General features: G+C 48.8%; 1 protein-coding gene across 1 annotated transcript in view; it reads right to left on the bottom strand.

The window, feature by feature from the left end:
- Window positions 1-1,889: 1,889 nt before the first annotated feature.
- The window catches only part of ANKRD29 (ankyrin repeat domain 29), a 44,190-nt gene continuing 25,427 nt past the window's right edge, over window positions 1,890-20,652 (bottom strand). The window contains exons 7-10 of the mRNA XM_074985824.1: window positions 15,048-15,146; window positions 14,175-14,270; window positions 5,162-5,260; window positions 1,890-2,194 (exon numbers count right to left, since the gene is read on the bottom strand). Of these exons, the coding sequence (XP_074841925.1) occupies window positions 2,111-2,194; window positions 5,162-5,260; window positions 14,175-14,270; window positions 15,048-15,146 (378 nt within the window). The 3' untranslated portion in view covers window positions 1,890-2,110. The remainder of the gene's footprint in view (window positions 2,195-5,161; window positions 5,261-14,174; window positions 14,271-15,047; window positions 15,147-20,652) is intronic.

Below are 20,652 nucleotides of genomic sequence, written 5' to 3'. Positions count from 1 at the left end.
AAGGTAGTAACAGAGAGGGAGACGTGCTAGTCTAGACACTATCGAAACAAAAAGCAGTCAAGTAGCACTTTAAAGACTAACAAAATAGTTTATTAGGTGATGAGCTTTCGTGGGACAGACCCACTTCTTCAGACCATAGCCAGACCAGAACAGACTCAATATTTAAGCCACAGAGAACCAAAAACAGTAATCAAGGTGGACAAATCAGAAAAAAACAATCAAGGTGAGCAAATCAGTGAGTACAGAGGGGGTAGGGGGAGGTCAAGAATTAGATTACGCCAAGTATGCAAACGAGCCCCTATAGTGACTCAGAAAATTCCCATCCCGGTTCAAACCACGTGTTAATGTGCCGAATTTGAATATAAAAGACAGTTCGGCAGTCTCCCTTTAAGAGTGGTTGACCCCCTTCCACCCCTCTACTCTCTTATTTGCTTACCTTGATCATTTTTTTTCTGATTTGTCCACTTTGATTACTGTTTTTGGTTCTCTGTGGCTTAAATCTTGAGTCTGTTCTGGTCTGGCTATGGTCTGAAGAACTGGGTCTGTCCCACGAAAGCTCACCTAATAAACCATTTTGCTAGTCTTTAAAGTGCTGCTTGACTGCATTTTTGTTTTGACAGTGTAAGGTAGTTATTACACACATAACAGAGGTTTCTCGTGGGGGATGCTGTGGTGTTTGGATTCACTAACTTTCCCATTGTGGTGTGGGTTACTTTCCTACAGGCCAATACCCAAATTCCTTGTTCTAAATAAAGTTTTGATTTCAATAGGCTGTTATGTCCCAAATTCCTGCTCTCAGGTGGCCGCAAACAGGGCAGGAGCTACTGGGCACACCTGAAACCACGAGAGCGCCCATCAGCTTTCTCTCAGGCCTGCATGAAACACCAGCTGGCAGGGTGAGCCAAAGTGTCTGCAGGGCCCAAAGCAGCAGGCTGACAGCAGGGCCTGACCAGTGGGTGGGGCCCAAGGTGGCATGATGACAGCCGGGCTCACCTGCTGCGGGCGCTGGGCCCTGAAGGTGCAGGGCCCAAGGCAATTGCCTTGCTTGCCTTGCCTTAAGGCCAGGCCTGATGGCTAGGAGAAAGGTGGACACAGCCAGGTCTCCAAACTGCCAAAGCCACCACTGAAGGGGGGTGGGGGGAGGCGTGGCTGAAGCCTTCTGGGACTGTGCTGGGGAGATGAACTGGCCAGTGCAGCTGTAATATCTGTGCTTCCCACCTACACATGGACTGAATGGTTCAACCTGAAGAGGTGAACAGAGATGTGAGGACCTACCCTCAGCTGGTACGGTCCTAGTAGTAGTGGGAATGACTGTGGAATGGCTGGAGCGCATGTTTGTGGCTATAAGGTGTCCTAGACATGCTTAGCGCGCTTATACACTGCTGGGAACACTGTAACTTTTCAAGTATAGACTGGACTATGATGCAAACAGGCCTTGAAGACCCCACCTTGCTCTCACTAAAGCCCACAGGAAAACTCCTAGGCTACGTCTACACGTGCCCCAAACTTCGAAATGGCCATGCAAATGACCATTTTGAAGTTTACTAATGAAGCGCTGAAATGCATATTCAGCGCTTCATTAGCATGCGGGCGGCAGCCGCGCTTCGAAATTCACGCTCCTTGCCGCCGCGCGGCGCGTCCAGACGGGGCTCCTTTTCGAAAGGATGCTGCCTACTTCGAAGTCCCCTTATTCCCATGAGCTCATGGGAATAAGGGGACTTCGAAGTAGGCGGCGTCCTTTCGAAAAGGAGCCCCGTCTGGACGCGCCGCGCGGCGGCAAGGAGCGTGAATTTCGAAGAGCGGCTGCCGCCCGCATGCTAATGAAGCGCTGAATATGCATTTCAGCGCTTCATTAGTAAACTTCGAAATGGCCATTTCGAAGTTTGGGGCACGTGTAGACACGGCCCTATTGAGCTGAATGGTGCAAAACAGAATCTTTAGTGCACCCCTGCTCTGTGCTGAAGGCTGACCTTGTTCACAGAGTGGTATCTTGGACATGCTAAATCAACCCTGTGAACAGGTTCAATAAGCCATTTTCAAAACCAGATTTGCATTCGTGGCCTGTGGACAGGGCTCCTCTCTGTCACACTATACCCAGTACAGTGCTGTGTTAGCTTCTCCTGGGCTTTTCTTTCGTCCGGAGGAGCCGGAGGATGCGTTCATTTTGTGTTAGTTCTGCTGGCAGTTCGTTTGCCTGAAACAAGAAGCAGTGTGGTTAGAAAAGGCAGGGCAGAATTTCCAAAGCATTCAAGTCCTAGAGAAAACTCGGGGTGCACTAATGACAGAGGCGACTGGGGAGAGGAGGTCTGGGGGAGGCGGGCAGCAGACACATGCCCCCTCAGCCCAGGGCAGGGTCAGAACAACCCCACACTGTCCCAAGCCCTCCCAGTGCTCCACTTCCTGCTCCAGCCCCTCCACACCCCTGCTCTGCCCCCACCCACCTCTTCCTCCAGCAGTGCTCTGCCTCTTCTAGGGAGTGCAGGGATGGTCCCACCCCTCCCCCAGAGTGGTACGGCCCTAGAACAGTGGGAGGTAGAACACGTTCATCCTGTTCTCAGGCTGTGCCACTCCAGGGGAAGGGTGGGATGCTCCTGCGCTCATCGGCAGCCGCCCAGCTACGTCCAGCCCAGCCCAGCTGGAGAGCAGCACAGGCTGCAGATGCCTTGCTGTGCTCTCCCCACACTTCTAAACGGCATTTTGGAGTCCAGAAGAATAGTCTTCCGGACTCCAAATCATGTGATATTATGCTAATGAGACGTGGGGAATTTGCATCCGTGCCTCATTAGCATATTTCGGGCCATGTATTACCATGCCACTTTTGAAGAAAGTGGCCTGTGGAGAAACGGCCTATGTGTCCACACATGCTATCTCAGAATAGCTATTCCGGAATAGATTATTTTGAAATAACACTGCTGTGTAGGCGCAGCCTTAGTGACCAGCATATCTAAGACTTTGTATCCTACACTGTGTTCACTGAAAACAAAAATAACAGGAATAGCACCAATAAAAATTAATATTTAGATATACCGGAGGTCTATCAAGAGATCTTTCAAAAGAAGCCCTTCCGGAAGATCTCTTCCAAAAAAAAGTGGATCAGAAGAGTGATCTGCTCTTTTGAAAGAGAGCGTCCACACGGCCCCCACTCTTTCAAAAGATTTATTCTTTTATCCTCTACCATCTGCAAATAATAGTGTTAATAGCTGCAAAATCTGACATATCTGTTTGGATAATAGTTTCAACACAAAGCATGAACTACTAATAAAATATAAACTACTCTCATAAAGAAGTTGGCTCTGCTTCCATCTAGTAGAAAGTGATAGAAATTGGATATACACATTTTATTTCCCTTATTCAAGATAATTACAATTCCCAGTTCTTACTGTATCTTAAGATGCTTTACAAAATCATTAAGTTTCTGAATTATAAATCTGTCTGACACTTAAATATTTTGTGCAACTACTCTCTGATTTAAAATCATTTTGTTCCACCTCTCTTTGCATCCTTTTTTTTCTGTATTTCAGCAGATAAGTTTACTGAGAGGAGTGTTTGTGGAAACAGCATATTTTAAACAAGTATTAGAGAATACTCAGAAAATGAAGGACCATGAATTCATGAATATGAATAGCTGTAAAACCTGATTCTAAAACTTTCAGTCATCCAGTCACAAATCAGAAAACAATACCACGTGATCTGCGTCCAATAACAACTAACCAACCAAACTTGAGAGCACCTACTTGCATCAAATAGTTCATAAACAAACTTCAGAGGAAACTAGATCAGAGTAAGGGAATGTAGAAGTGGGGCACTTATTTTGAAGTTGTCCCCATCTACACTGTTAATTTGCAATTCGAAGTCTGCACTTCAAAATTCACATGGCCACTGTTATGCTAATGAGGCACTGAATATGCACATTCGTGCCTCATTAGCCTGCTTCAAATTGCCTCATTACCATGCCACCTCCAACGGGATAAGCCATAATGGTCTCCAATGGCGCTATTTCAAAATAGACAATATGGGCTCTCACGTGCTGTTTCGAAATACCTGGGTGTTATTTTGAAATGCATTTTTGTGTGTGACTGTGTTATTTTGAAATAAGCTATTTGGGAATAGCTTATTTTGAAATGGGGCTGCAGTATAGACATAGCCTGAGTGATTTTTTCTGTCTCCTCAATATAATCAATAGAAAGAGATCCATAAAGCTGATTCTTCTCAAGAACCCTATGCTATTAAGTTGAAAATAACAAAACATGATTTTTAACTGCTGTTTCTATTAGAGATACACCTAATTCAAAATTTCATATCCAAACACATCCACGCTTTGGGAAAGTTTGAATCCGCATCCAAACTCTGTGGCTCAGCCCAGTTTTGGTAGGCTATGTCTACACTAGCCCCAAACTTCAAAATGGCCATGCAAATGGCCATTTCGAAGTTTACTAATGAAGCGCTAAAATGCATATTCAGCGCTTCATTAGCATGCGGGCGGCCATGGCGCTTCGAAATTGATGTGGCTCGCCGCCGCGCAGCTCGTCCCGACGGGGCTCCTTTTCGAAAGGACCCCGCCTACTTCGAAGTCCCCTTATTCCCATGCTGCGTCAATTTCGAAGTTTGGGGCTAGTGTAGACACGGCCGTACAGAGATACCAGTAATTTATGATTGTCCAGAACAATAGATAGTCACAGTTTCTCTCAAATATAGTTTCCATACCAACAAGGAGCTTACGATTTAGGCTGTGTCTACGCTAGCCAAAAACTTTGAAATGGCCATGCATATTCAGCGCCTCATTAGCATGCGGGCGGCCGCGGCACTTCGAAATTGATGCCGCGTGGCTCGTCCAGACGGGGCTTCTTTGGTGGTCTATCTATATTGAAGGAGTGTATGACCCCCATCCAATTCTTCTTGAGCTAATGTCCACATCACAAATACCACTGTGCTTAGTGGCACTAATTTCCATCCTTGTAATCAATGTAATGGAGAAACTAAAGACTGAATGGGGACGGAGACTGATGTCTTTTGATGACGGTTCAGATCCACTGCAAAGGCAATGCGCAAAAAGCGTGGGCTGCTGCTGTTCAAAATGAGTTTAGTAGTTACATGGAAGTAACAACATGTGATGTCTTCACTGGTACATTTTACAAGCTCTGGATAAAACAGACGAATATACCTTGTTCCTAAGAGAAGGGTCTGCTCCTGCTTCCAAAAGTAATGCTACTGCTTTAACACTGCCACCCAACACCGCTGCATGGAGAGCAGAAGTCCCATTCTGGAAAATATAAACATACACCTAAACATTGGTGCTATGTGCATGCGGGGTACAACACAAACAAAAGCAGCAGCAAAGACAGATCTGTGTATGAAGGAAAGAGAAAAAGGCCCAACAAAGTGATCCAGTATGCTTAAGCACCCAGGGCCTCAACAGTGAGTCTCCTTCCTGGCAAAGTAAAGGGGCTTTAAAGTTGGTATAAATGTAATTTAAGGACCATTAATGTAAATGAGAATCAGGCTGGCATTACCAAATAATTGTTATTTTAATTGTAATGATATTTTTCAATAGATTAGGGAAATAAGTACAGTAGGCCCTCGATTTATGTGAGGGTTCCGTTCCCACACACCCTCATGTAACGTGAATTTTGCGTAAGTTGGGGGGCAACTTTTCCCCAGTGGAATGCATGTTCTGCAGCTGGGGAAGCAGCAGGAGCACCTGGAGCTCCTTTGAAAGGTAAGTCCTCGAGCTGGCAGGGGGCAGCTGGGGAGGGTTAAGCCTGGCAGTGGGTTGGGGCCGTGGGGAGTGGGGTTAAGCCTGGCGTGGGTTAGGACTGCAGGGGGGTCGTTGAATCGGGATGGGGGGTGTTGAGCCAGAGCCACTTGCGGAGGTGGTAAGTTGGGCTGTGGGGTGTTTGAACTGGAGTGGAAGGATGGAACTGGAGCAGCGCAGGAGGTTTGAACCAGGGCAGGGGCGGGGAGTTGAGCCAGTGCTGTGAGCAGTGGGGTTGAACCAGGGCGGAGCAGGGGTGGTGAGCCGGGCCAAAGGGCATTTAAACCAGGGCGAAGGAAGGTTGAATCAGAGCCAGAGCTGCATGTGAGTAGTGGTGAGCTGGAGTCAGAGCTGGGTACAGGGGGGCGGGGGTAAGCCTGAGCCACGCGCAGGAGTGGGGGGTGAGTCGAAGCCATGCGCAGGAGGAGTGGTGACCTGGAGCTGGGAGCAGGGGTGGGGGATAAGCCAGAGCTGGGTGCAGGTGGTGAGCGGGGCTGGGCTGGGGGCTAAGTTGGGGCCGCACAGGACAGGGGGTTTGAGGCGGGGCCAAAGGGAGCAGGATTTCGAGTTGCGGTTAAAAAGTGCAACTCAAAATTGTGCATTTCTAGGGTTTACTGTATGGGAAAAACAACAAACGGCTGATCTAGAGACCAACTTCACCCTGGTAGAATTCAGCCTTCAGGAAGCAAAATAAAATCACTAAAGAGCTATTCCAGACAAATCAGTTTTGTATTTTACTTTCTTTATTTGGATAAATTTAACTGCTTAAAAATATACGTTGGAGAGTTGGGGATAGACATTTTATACCTGGCCTGCCTCCTTGTGGCCCCAGAAGACTGAAAGTGCAAGTGAGTGGGGGTGCAATTTTGCACATATAATGAAAGATACAGTAGTAGTTCACTTTTTTATTAACTGATATTTACTATTAATGTCACCCAGATGTCTATTCACCAGGCTCAACTTCCATATATGGAATTAACACCTCCAGGTAAAAGCAGTTACACCCACAGCTAGCAGGAAAACATGCCAATAATGTTTGCACCTGCAATCTATGAGCACATAAATGAAGTCTGCTCTTAAATCTGTCCTCAAAGCGCCAATGTAACTTTCAAAGCCACTGCATTCATTCAACGAGAACCAAAATCAAACACAGAATTGCTTTGCCTGGAAGAGTGCTCTCAGAATTCTAGCTGGCTGTCTAATTTGCTGAGCCAAATTCTGCCCTCAGTAACATAAGTGCAATAAAGGGCAAGACTTGGCACTAAAATTGCATGATAAATATCATCCACTCTCAAAACAAAAAAGCACTTTAAACACTAACAAAATAATTTATTAGGTGAGCTTTTGTGGGACAGAAAAGAGAAGTTACTCACCGTAGTAACGATGGTTCTTCGAGATGTGTCCTAGTGGGTGCTCCATGATAGGTGTCGGGCGCGCCCCGGCGCCACAGGTCGGATCTTTTCAGCAGTTTCTGCTGGACCGCGCATGCGCCGGCGCGCACCGCTCCCTTGCATGCTCCTGGCCGCGTGCGCGATCCGGTCCCCGCCAGTTCCTTGACCAACCGCCTCGGATGCTCCTGAAAAATACTAAACAGAGATGCGAAGCGGGGAGGATGAGCGGGTGGTGGAGCACCCACGGGGACACATCTCGAAGAACCATCGTTACTACGGTGAGTAACTTCTCTTTCTTCCTCGAGTGTCCCCATGGGTGCTCCACGATAGGTGACTACCCAGCAGTAACCCAAGATAGGAGGTGGGTAATTGGTTTATGTGCAGCTTGTCCCGGAGAGGACCGCTGTCGAGAGATGGGTATCCTCTTGGAATACCCTGTGAAGGGCATAATGCTTGGCGAAGGTGTCATAGGATGACCAGGTCGCCGCTCTGTAAATGTCTTTTAGCGCAATGCCCTTGAAAAAGGCTGTTGATGCCGCCACCGCCCTAGTGGAGTGAGCCCTAGGTGGGGCCAGTAAAGGAGTCTTTCTAAGTTCGTAGCACATTTTTATGCAGGATACGATGTGCTTCAAGATTCTCTGCAAAGAGAGACCTTCTCCTTTTGATTTGGGAGCGAGAGAGACTAGGAGTCTATCCGTTTTCCGGAAGGACATAGTCCTGTCTATATAGAAAGCCAGCGCCCTCCTCACGTCCAGGAGGTGTAGGCGTGCCTCTTTGTTGGAGTTATGAGGCTTTGGATAAGCGAGGGTAAAACTATAGGTTCGTTAATATGAAAACTCTGAAGAAACTTTGGGAACAAAGGCTGGATGCAGCCGTAAGGTTACCGCCTCCTTGGAAATTACTGTGCAGGGTGGCGTTGCCATAACTGCCGCAAGCTCGCTCACCCTGCGAGCTGACGTGATTGCAAGAAGGAAGGTCGTCTTTATCGTAAGGAGACGGAGGGAAACCGTGGCTAAGGGTTCAAACGGTGGTCCTGTTAGCGCATTAAGCAACAGGTCCAAGCTCCACGAAGGTGGAAGCAGTTTCCGAGGGGGTATAGGTTTGCCAGCCCTTTGAGGAACCTGGTAACCATGGGATGGGCAAACACCGTGTGCCCTTCCTCTTCATGTCTGAAAGCCGATATAGCGGCAAGGTGGACCTTCAACGAGGATAGGGAGAGTCCGCCTCTCTTGAGGTCCAGTAAATACTCTAGTATTACAGGTATATGCGCAGCAAGGGGGGATAATTGCCTGGTAGAACACCATGCAGTGAATCGAGTCCATTTTTGCTTTTAGGGCTTCCTGGTGGAAGTCCTCCTGCTACTTTCTAGGACTTGTTGCACTCCCTCCGTACACGTGCTCTCTAGGGAGCTGAGCCATGGATTAACCATGCTTGCAGTCGCAGGCCTCGGGGGTGTGGATGCACTATGGACCCCTGGGCTTGCGGGAGCAGATCCGGCGCCACCGGGAGAGGCATCGGTGGACGGTCCGACATGCGCAGGAGTAAGGGAAACCATTGCTGTCGATCCCACGTTGGGACTACTAGGATCATTCGGGCTTTCTCTCTCCTGGCTTTCTGCAAGACTTTGTGGATAAGCACTGTGGGAGTAAAGGTGTAGAGCAGGGGGCCCCTCCACGAGATCGCGAATGCGTCCCCCGGGGACCCCTGTCCCAGTCCTGCCCTGGAGCAGTATTGTGGGCACTTCTTGTTGTGTTGAGTGGCAAACAGGTCTACCTGGGGAAATCCCCATGCGTGAAAAATCGGTCGTAGCAGATCGGAATGGATCTGCCACTCGTGTGTGAGTGCGAAGTGCCTGCTCAGCTAGTCTGCCTTCACATTGTAAGCACCTGGTAAATACGAGGCTTTCAAGGTTATATTGTTGGCGATGCACCAGTTCCACAATCGGACTGCTTCCGCACATAAGGCACGGGACCGAGCTCCTCCTTGCCGATTTATATAAAACATGGTGGAGGTATTGTCTGTACTGATCCCGACTACTTGCCTTGTATATGGTCTCGAAAGTGTTTGCAGGCGTTGAACACTGCTCTGAGCTCCAGTATATTTATGTGCAGTGACTGTTCCGTGGAGGACCAGTCTTTGCGTCACCTTTTCGCCCATGTGTGCTCCCCACCCTATGTGGGAGGCGTCGGTAGTAAGAAAAACAGATATTTGTGGTTGGTGAAAGGGCACCCCTGTTAGCATGTTCTTGGGGTTCACCCACCATTGCAGGGATCTGCGCACCTCTGTCGTGGGCGACACCACCCTGTGGACAGTGTGTGCTGCCGGTTTGTAGACGCTCGCCAGCCAGTGCTGCATGCTGCGCCTATGCAGTCGGGCATTCTGTACCACAAACATTGCTGCTGCCATGTGGACCAGCAGCTGTAAGCACGTCAGAACCGGCACCGTAGGGCTGAAGGTGATGACTTGCACGAGGGAACCAATGGCGCGAAAGCGGGCATCTGGTAGATAAACCCTTGCTGTGATGGAATTTATACGTGCCCCTATGAACTCTGTGTCCTGTGCGGGGTCTATCTTTGATTTTGCCAGATTGATGACCAGGCCCAGCGAAGAGAACGTGTCTGCTGTGATGCATATCATGCGAAGTACCACCTCCTTCGAGGCCCCTTTCAGTAGGCAGTCATTTTTTTTTTGTTTTTTTTTTCAGATATGGGAATATAAACACCCCCTGTCTGTGCAGGTAGGCTGACACCACTGCCAAGGTCTTGGTGAAGACTCTGGGGGCCGAGGAGAGGCCGAACGGCAGAACCTTGTACTGAAAATGTTCTTTGCCTACCATAACCCGGAGAAAACACCTGTGAGCCGGGTGAATAGTTATGTGGAAATACGAGTTTTGTAAGTCGAGGGCTGCGAACCAATCTCCATCGTCCAGTGACGTAAGCATAGAGGCAACTGTGATCATCCGAAAGCGTTGCTTGCACAAGTACCGGTTGAGGCCTCGAAGATCTAGGCTGGGCCTCCAGCCTCCTGTCTTTTTCTCTGTGAGGAAGTATCTTGAATAGAACCCTTTCCCTCGGAGTTGCTCCGGCACTCTTTCCACTGCCCCTATAAGCATAAGATGGCCTACCTCCTGCTTGAGTCTCGCTTCGTGGGAGGCGTCCTTTAGGTGGGGTCTGGGTGGAGGTCGTGGCAGTGGGAGCGACTGGAAGGGAATCACGTAACCCGTGGCTATGATCTCCAGTACCCATTTGTCTGTGGTGATCTTTTGCCACTGGTCGTAGAATGGTCGGAGGCGATGGTGGAACAGAAGCTTCGGATGACATTGCACGATGGTAGTGATAGTGCAGCCCTCGATCTGTGTGTCAAACTTGTGGCCTTTGGCCCTGCCCTGAGGACACACAGCTCTGTTGAGAACGTCACCTGGGAGTTCTGTACTGTTGGTGCTGTTGATGTTGTTCTTGCTTGTAGCCCCTGTGGTACTGGGGACGCTGTGGTTGATACTGCAAACAGCTTCTGCATGTCAAAGGAGAGATCAACGATCTTCGCCTGCAGATCCCTCGGGATACCTGATGTCTGGAGCCAGGACTCCCTGCTCATGACCACTGCCATAGCTGTAGAGCGTGCTGCCGTATCCGCTACGACTAGGGCGATCTGAACTCCTGTCCTCGAGGCTGCGTAGCCTTCCTGCACGATGGCCTTAAGCACCGGCTTTGTGTCCTCTGGAAGCGAGTCCATGAGGGAAGTCAGCCTGGAGTAGTTGTCGAAATTATGGTTCGCTAGATGCGCTGCGTAATTCGCCATTCTCAACAGTAGGGTAGAGGAGGAGTAGACCTTTCTGCCGAACAACTCTAGTTTCTTGGCATCTTGTCCGTTCCCCCTGTCTTGTACTGAGAAGTTTTCGACCTCTGTTGAGACGATTCCACCACCAGAGAATTTGGTTGCAGGTGGCTGAACAGGAGCTCCATGCCCTTCGTCAGGACGAAGTACTTCTTATCTGCTCTCTTGTTTATAGGCGGAGTGGACGCAGGGGTCTGCCATATTGTGGTGGTGGACAAAATGATTGCTTCATCAGCGGAATAGCTATTTTGGAAGAGGCCGGAGGTCTCAGGTTTTTAATGAGCTTATGGTGTTTCTCCTGCACCTCTGCTGTTTGGATGCCTTGCGTGAAGGCCACCCTTTTAAACAGCTCTTGGAACTGTTTGAGATCGTCCAGAGGATGGACGTTCCCTGGGGCCGTGGCCTCGTCAGGGGAAGATAGCGAGGAACCGCTAGGGTAAGCCTCTCTGGACCCCTCTGGGTCCTGTTGACGGTGATACATCCTCTCGCTAGATACTTGCGAGGGAAAATCTCGGGGTTCCAGAATCAACTCCCCCTGAGATATCTGCGTTTCCATCCCCGTCCGCAATTGCCCTCGGAGATATTGAAACGTCTGGGGGGATCTGTCCCTGGGAGTATGCCTATGGTCTATGCCCCGCGTGATAGGGGCGACCATGGCAACACGGGCACTGTTCCGGAGATGGAGACCTGGACCATCTGGAGGCGCATACCCCCTGTGTCTGGAGGAGCGAGATCGTCTGGGTGATTGAGATAATGGAGAGACTGATTTGTGGCAGTACTCCAGGGGTTCAAAGCCCAGGAAGGGCGATGGCAGTCCGAGCCATGGTGATGCTGGCTGTAGGAACGGGGATGGGGGCTCAGGGTACACTGGAGGTGACCCCTGCCGCCTCGTTGGAGTCTGCAGCATAAGTGGAGGGCTTAGAGCGAGTAGCCCTGCAGCCCTGTCTGGAAAAGGGCTGCGGTGCCGGGTTTTCTGTGCTGCCTTTTCCCTCCCCTGTGGGGCTGGCTCTGCCCCTTTCCACGTCGGGGATCTCGGCCCCATTGTCTGCGCTGCGCTCGGCACGCTCCGCTGCGGTGCCACGCAGGTGGTCTCCCCCGGTGCCTGCAGGCTGCGTGCCTGCAAGCTCTGCACCGCCGGTTCCCCGGGGGTCGGTGCCGCTAGCTGCGGTGCCGCTGGTTCCAGCGCTTGCCTGGCCGCCACCCTGCCCACGGTGCAGGGCGGCTATTTGGTTATTGGAGGCTCAGCCTCTGCCACGTGCGTCTCCGTGCCGCCGCCGCTCAGCTGTGACTGCGGCTGGGGGCTATGCGCTCCACCCGTCCCGCTCGCTGTGGCTGCCGGCAGGGATCGGGTTGGTGAAAGCTTCCTCCGTTTTTGCACTGATGGGGTTAGGGAAGCAGCTTTCCTTTTATGGGCCCCTGTGGGTCCCTCCTGCTGAGGCCGCTCCGGCGCGTCTGGCTGGAGGGCCTTGTCAAAGAGCAGCATTTTCAGCCACATCTCTCTGTCCTTCCTTGGTCTGGCTGTGAGCTTTGCGCAGAAGGAGCATTTCTGTGCCCATCGGAGGCCGGCATCGCTTTGTGGCATGACTCACTCTTTTGAATCCTGAAGAGGACATTATGGTGAGTCTTTGAGTTGTTAATAGGGCACTTAGCACCTTCTCTGTGCCTGTTCCCCTCTCGGACTCAGCCTGCCGCGGCAGGAGGCCTAATGGCCTTATGTCCCCGGGCCTCCGCTGCTCCGCTCGCTACTAAGGCTGTAAAACTTTACTTTTTACTCTCTTTTCTTTTTTTTTTTTTGAAAACAATAACAAGCTAACTTAAGCTAAAGACTGAAAAAGAAGCTCTAAACACTTGAAAAACATTAAATACGCTAACTCTGACCGTAGCCTGAGCGGATTCCGTCTGCAGCCGATGGCGGTTAAAGAGGAACTGGCGGGGACCGGATCGCACATGCGGCCGGGAGCGCGCAAGGGAGCGGCGCGCGCCGGCGCATGCGCGGTCTGGCAGAAACTGCTGAAAAGATCCGACCTGCGGCACCAGGGCGAGCCCGACACCTATCGTGGAGCACCCACTGGGACACTCGAGGAAAAACACTTCTTCAGATCATAGCTGTACCAGAACAGACTCAATATTATCAAGGTGAGCAAATCAGAGAGCAGAGGGGTTGTGGGTGGGGGAGTCAAGAATTAGATTAAGGCTGGTATGCCAAAGAGCCCCTATAATGTCCCAGAAAATTTGCATCCCGGTTCAAACCACGTGTTAATGTGTCAAATTTGAATACGAAAAAGAGTTCAGCAGCTTCTATTTCTAAAGCAGTCTGGAAATTCTTCTTCAATAAAATGCAAACTCTAAAGTCATTAACAGAATGGCCCACTCCATTAAAATGTAGACTAACTGGTTTGTGGATCAGGAATGTTTTGATGTCTGTTTTGTGCCCATTAACTCTTCGTCTGAGAGAGTTTGAAGTCTGTCCAATATACAAAGAATCTGGGCATTGTTGGCGCATGATGGAGTGGGCCATTCTGTTAATGACTTAAGAGTTTATAGGGGCTCTTTGGCATACTTGGCTTAATCTAATTCTTGACTGCCCATCCCCCGCCCCTCTGCTCTCTGATTTGCTCACCTTGATAATTTTTTTCTGATTTGTCAACTTTGATTACTGTTTGGTTCTCTGTGCCTTAAATAATGAGTCTGTTCTGGCATGGCTATGGGCTGAAGAAGTGGGTCTGTCCCACGAAAGCTCACCTAATAAATTATTTTGTTAGTCTTTAAAGTGCTACTTGACTGTTTTTTTGTTTTGATAGTATATAGACTAACGCGGCTCCTTCTGTTACTATCATCCACTCTATTTCAGAAAAAAAAAACAGCAGAAAACTAAACTGAACTCTATCTGCAGCCCAATATGCATCTTCCTTTCAAAGCTTAATATGTAAGATTTAAAGAAGAATTTTATACACATTAAATAGTATTAAAATCAAAAGGATTTAGATTTCATGTCTTTCTTGCATTCTCTGGGCCTGGATTTTTACTTTCTTCCCTTTGCACAGTCATAAGCACCTACAAAATGCGTGTAAATTAGCACCAAATCAGGACAATCACTTTGTATTGGTGACAATGAGTACTCCAGGGAAGGCATTAGACAATCAGGCCTCTTGTTTCTTCAGGTTTATAGGCCAATAACAATATAGGTCATTACATACCTTCAACAGGCCAAGCGCAGGAGAGAATTTGAGTAATTCCTCTATAACATCATTATACCCTTTGTTAGCAGCTTTAAGTAAAGCAGTGGTACCATCCTTTAATGGAGAGAGAGAGAGGGTTCAATTATTCCACCAGCTTTACATGCTCTTGGAATGAGTGGAGCGCTTGTCTCCCAACCCTGAATCCAGTATGGACAGTCCCCTCCCTGCATGATCTTTGCATATCCCCCTCCACGGCATCATTCCATCTGTCTCTGGAATTCATGGTGGGTCATCTGCAGAGCTAGGAATCTTTCAATGGGCAGCATGGAAGGAGAATGCAGAAGGGTCAAAGCTGGGGGCAGTGTGCATCAGCTTCACTCACTCATCTCAAAAAACACATACGATTTATATGAACTTTTCCTTCCCCTACTCCTACACTAAAGAACACTCCCATCCCCCATCTAAAAGGATGGGCTCTGAGACCCAGGGAAAGAGCAGCTCATGGCATTCTGGCCCCACTGAAGCTTCACTGCCAGACAACAAGAGAGGTTAAAGGGATCCCAGAACTTGCATAGAGGCATAATGCCTTCTTGCAGATGGTTTTGGGGCCCTAGAAGATTCCAAAGCATTTAAGTCCCATTTCCAAGTCCACCACAGAATTTGTGTGTGTGACGGTGAGCAAACAGCAATGTCTCTCTGCATTAGTTTCCCCAACTGTATACTGAGTATAATGATTGCTTCCTTACCTCACCGGGTTGTCCTGAGACTAAATTAATGGGCACACAGTGAGTGTGCTGAGCTGCTCTGATGAATGTTGCTATGAAAAGGCAAAAAGTTTAACTTGGAGACAGTCTCCCTTTAAGAGTCGCCCCAAAAGTGAAAATTACTCACGTTCCGTGTGGCATCTCGATCCGCTCCCCGAAGCAGCATTACCCTCACTACCTCACTGTGACCCATCTGAGATGCTATCCACAAGGGAGCTGTCCCGTCCTGGAAGCAAAACAAGCTGGGTCTAGGCTTCACTTTGTGAGGCTGCTCACGGCTAGGTTCTGGCTAGCGGGAAAAGTGAACTTGGGGTCCCTTAATAAAATCTTTTTGCTCTAAAAATAGTTGTCCCCAAACTGTGGGGGGTGCCCCATGGGAACCCGGAGCAATGTTCTGAAGGGCGCGATGGCACAGCGGGTGAGGAGAGAGTGCCATCCAGCCCTGCCTGCCCCCAGCTCCTGGCTGCTGCGCCACTCCTGACCTCAGCCTCTGCTCCTGACCACAGCCTACCGGGCAGCAGTTCTGCTCCTGGCCCAGGCTCCATCCTCACCCACATCATCAGCCTCAGCTCTGTTCTCTGCTGCAGCTCCTCTTCCATCACCAGCTTCCTTACTGGTATGACCATATTTCCCAAAGTTAAAACGGGACACAGTGAGAGGCTAACCTATGCCCTCTCACTTCCATGCAAGGGGCTGACCCAAGCTGCTTGCCTGTGCCCTGCATGCCCCCCTACCATGGGAGGGGATGGGCTGGCGTCACTGCTTGTGCCCCACCCAAGCCCTGCCTGCCACTCTGCATGGGGCTGGCATTGCAGCTCCTCCACCCCACTTTTTGAAAAAAACAGGCATTTGTCCCATTTGCTCTTGCTAATGGATCAAGTTGGCAAGAGCAAAATGGACAACTGCCCATGTTTGCTAAAGCAAGTCAGGACGGCTGGGACAGGGCTTAAAACAGGGGCTGTCCCAGCCAAAATGAGACACCTCTTTTGGCCCTGACTTAATGGAAAGAGGGTGGTGGACCAGAGTAAGGGGTGGGGTGCAAACACGGAAGTTTTGGGGACCACTGTCCTAAGTCAACACAGTTTCATTTAAACACCACACAGGAGCTGGGTGTGTTAGGTAGATGTCTTCCATTGTTTTGGAATGGACATGTCAAACCCAATTCCCCATGCACAACCAAGTTGAAAATTTTGTACTATGTACGTAGAACCCTACTTTCCTTTTTATTGTTAACTCCTTTCTAGTCTCACCATGTGCTCACCAGTGAGTGTTTTAGCACATTTGGTGGATGGGGCAGGACACTCTGTAGTAATGAGAGGTTTGGTGTAAGGCAAAAGGCCAAGGACAAGAGTCAACGCTTTGTTAACATACAGCAAAGCTAAAGGCCTCAAGCCTGAACAACGGTAGGTTGAAGCAAAAACTGTACTAGGTAGATTCTGCTCACAGGAATGCAGCAAGAGACAGAGCTGATAAGTCACAGGGCCCAAAAGCCCATAAAAACAGCTAAAAGCACCCAGAGCCAGGCACTTAGTGATACATGTAAATACATCCTGGTTGGTACTATGCACTCCCCATATCCTCCCCATAGATAACAACTTAGCACCAGGCACATTCCAATCCAAGCTCAGGAACAGGTCATAATGACAGCATGATGGATAGCGGTGTTTTCATGGTTCACCATTATCCCCCAAGTTAATGGGTAGACCTAGTTACAGTAGGGGGTGTCAATGTATTACAATGAGGGGGTTGACAGGGATACATAACTTGTTTATACCTGTGGATAAAAGTATGTGTAACAGGGGCTGTGTCGAGTGACCTAAGGGATGATGGAGCCCCCTTGCCGTCAACTGAGTCATGTCCATTGTCACGGTGTATGCACGTACTATATTGGAGACTCATGAGGGCGTTGGAGACCATACGCCAATGCCAATAAACCTGGCTCCAGTGCCTTCGTACCTCACTTGATTTGTGGTTCTTGGGGCTCTCAGAGGTCTGCAGTGTGGGCTAACTGCAGGGTCTACACTGCTGTCCAAAGACAGCACACACACACGGCCAAAGTGATTAACATCAAAGGGAGCAGATTGGACGTCTAAGCACCATTCCGGTGGAGATGCCCGACTACAAACTCCTCCCATGATTCAAGTCTAGACCTCACAGTTCTGTCTTTTCTGATGCACAAAAAGAGCAAAGATGCATCCTGAAATCCTAGTGTGATAGTCAAGGCCCAATTCCCAGAAATAATAAAGAAAACAAGTTTTTCCCCTTTTTGCATAAATGTCCTCATTGGCATTATGCTAGCTCCCCACACCCTAGTATACTTCCTCTTTATACAGTGAATTTCTTTTGCTGTTCAAAAAATAAAATTCAGAGACTCTTGTATGCAGCGTATATAACTCAAGCTAACAAGTGTGATGGCAGAAATTGTCCATCTCCAAAGTACAGTTTTTTCCCCTCAATCACTTGAGTAATTCATGAACATTTTTAAACTTTCTCCAGCAGAGTGTGCTAAGTTATGGCACCGGAGCCATAAGCAGTAAAAGTTTGGAAAAGATCCAACTCCCATCAAAACAAAAATCTGCAGATTGAATGTGTATTGTGCAATCTATGGTTCTACTTATATAAGTAGTTGCAAAACACTTTTCCAGCTGAGACACGTTAAGCACAGGGGACTTGGTAGCTTTGTTTTAGTTAAGGCTAAGTTAAGGTTTGACTTACATGAATAAAAGGAAGCAGAAGGGAATGATAACACTCTTATTTATATTTCAGTAGTGCTCAGAGGATCAGGGCATTGACTTCGGTAGGAGCAGTTAAAACACACAGTAGGAGATGGTGCATGCCCTGAGAACTTACAGGCCAAGATGACAAAAGAAATGAAATTGGAGGAAGGGGTTAGCAAGGAACAGTACACAGGCAAAATGTAAGCTGCAGCTTCTTCGAGGTTGGTTTCCCTGATGGGTGAGGAGAATTATGTTAGGTCATGTGCACTGACCTGTGTCCCTTTTGCCTGGGTGAATGGTGCTACAGAGACAGGAAGATGCCCTAAGGGATTTACCTTGTGTATAGAACTCCTTAATAGCAAAGAGCCAAAGGCATGTAGCTCAAATATTTCACTCCCACTTCACAGCACAATGAGCACTGCCAAAGTGCTGCTGGGTTTCAGCCATTCACAATTGCATAACTGCCCACAGATGTGTGTTACTAGCCACGTGCGGAAGGAACAGCCATTGGCTGTCCTAATACTAGGGGAGGTCAAAAGGTGGTTCTAAGCTACCTCTGCCTTTCTCTTCCCCATCCTTTCCCAAACAAACAGAGCTGGGTTAGATCTGCAAACTGTGGATATCCACTTTGTATCCTCATCTGCAGATGGAGAGGCAGATTCCACAACTCATTCTTGTGGTTATTGATGCAGATTCAAATTTTGTACCTAGAACCCTTCACATTTGTGGATATCCACTTTATATTGGTAGCTATCTGGATCTGCAAATGTGGATGTGGATCTCCATGGATCATTTTTGCAGATGTAGATACAAATTTTGCATCCACACAGGGCTCTACCGATGTGGAATATTACATTTCTTATGTATAGAATTTCAAATATATTACCACAAGTGCAGGGGACTAGACTTGATGACCTCCAGTTCTAGTATTCTATGATTCTATGTTAAAACTATTTTTATTTTCTTATTTGATTGCAAACAAATAGACAAACTGTATCTGGCTGACCCAACACCCCTATAATCCATCATCTTTTCATTCCCTTGGACATACATTTATGCTGCAATTTATTCATTAATTCAAGAGATGGTTTTCGGCTTTACCATACATCAGTGTCTGGATGTGGTTTTTGATTTTTCGGAAGGGCCAAATGAAGGTTGTAGCCATGGTGTTTACTGCACTGCCATTAAGGAGCCCCTGTGGCAGATGGACTGCATAACCGTATGAGTCGTCTCCTCAGGTGGTGTGACTATAGCTCCACTGATCTTAATTTACACCAGATGCAGTTCTGTGCCCTTGCTTACAATAAGCCACATGTGTAATGTTTGTAGGTTTTACTATATGTGTGTGTATATTATACCTACATGGAAAATAATGTAAAAAAAGAACCCTTTACAAGCTGAATTTTCAGAGCCTGAATATTTTGATCTTTTGTTGTCATCTCTGACTACAAAAGCCTGGTGTGATGCAGCATGTCACCCTCCCTGTAAATCTCACTGGCAAACAATCATCTTGATTTATTTTGGAGTTAGAGTGGCAGGGAAAGGCAGCCTGCACCAGGCTTCAGAAGTTGCTTCGTAAGCTCTGGTCTAGATCAAATAATGACAAAAGAATGTCAGTGCAGCCCCCAGGGAGACCTGTTCACAGTGGCACAAGGAAGGAAACGAAGGCTGTGCAGGTGGAAATCATACTGCCAAGGAACAAACGAATGACATGGGCCACAAAGCTACATTACTAAAAGATATAAATGTTGAGATGTACATTCACAAGAACAAGGCAAAAGACAGCCTGGTTGTGAGGGGAGAAAGAGACGGATGGGAACTTGCAAGTTTTACTTCACATACAGTCCTACGAAGACCAGGGACAGACTTGTATGCAGCACAGAATAGCGCCTGGAAATACTCCATCAATTATGGCAAAATAGCATCAGCCCAGAGAACACCTGCCAAGCTTCCTACCTATAAAGCGAAACCTGGTGGCTGAGGGAGGGAACGGAGAGAAGGGTAGGATGGTCTCAGTGAGGGTGCATGACTGAATGATCCTATTTCCTTGGGCTAAGTAGCAACAGAGATTTTTTCCACAGCTCAGGGGTGTGCAAACTGGGGGCAGGGTGCAAAATTTCAAAAGGGGGTGCTGCACAATCAGCTCCCCCTGCGCTGCCTCCCCCCAGCCTCTGTCGGCACAGCTGCCCTGTGCAGCACTGCCTGCCTTCCTGCCTAGTAAAGTCTCTGCTGTCAGCAGGGAGCTGGCTTCATTTCCAGCGTCTCCCCACCCACCCCACACCTCCCCTGTGGGGCCTCTGCAGCCTCCCTGCAGCTTCTCGAGACTCAGCTAACTTGTGCTGCCAGCCCTCCTGCCCCCTAGGGGTCCACCGTCCCCTGGTAGTGCTGAAATCATTTTCAATCTGTCTCCCAGACAAGCAAGCTGGGAGGTAGGTGCGGCAGAGGCAGCTGAGGCGGGGTAAGAGATGTGAAGTTTTAGAGGGACAGCCCCTTGTTTCACCTTCCCAGAGAGAGGCTTTGTATGAAAAGTGCACTTAATGTTGATCTTTTCTTCCTGCATCTGACGAAGCGGGTCTTTGCCCACGAAAGCCAATGTCCAAAATATCTGTTAGTTGATACGGTGCCACAGGACTTCTTGTTGTTTTCTTCTTTTGTTTAACTTGAAAGGGCTCCCCAGGAGGGCTGGAGAAGCGAGGGTGGGGGTTCTTTCAACAGCAGGGAGCTGTTGGTTACCCCATGCCCCGAGCTGGAGGAGTGGGACTGGCTCTTGAAACAGCAAGATAAAGAGCTGCCTGGGTGTGCTGGAGTTTGGTGGGCTCTTTGAACAGCATGAATTTTTTGTCTAAGAGTTCTCTGGCCTCCGGTGACTCAGGGAGGTAACTCCAGCTGCGGTGGAAGCTCCTCTGAGGGGCGGCTGCCCCATTCCCCAGCAGGGCAGCCCCTGCTGCCAGGGAGCCCTGCTGCAGAGTGGCTACCACATTCCCTGCCCCGTTCCCCACTCCCACCAGGAGGCTT

Source organism: Carettochelys insculpta, chromosome 2 (genome assembly GCF_033958435.1).
Source record: "Carettochelys insculpta isolate YL-2023 chromosome 2, ASM3395843v1, whole genome shotgun sequence".
NCBI classification, from domain to species: Eukaryota; Metazoa; Chordata; order Testudines; family Carettochelyidae; genus Carettochelys; species Carettochelys insculpta.
This window is presented reverse-complemented; position numbering and strand designations above follow the sequence as displayed.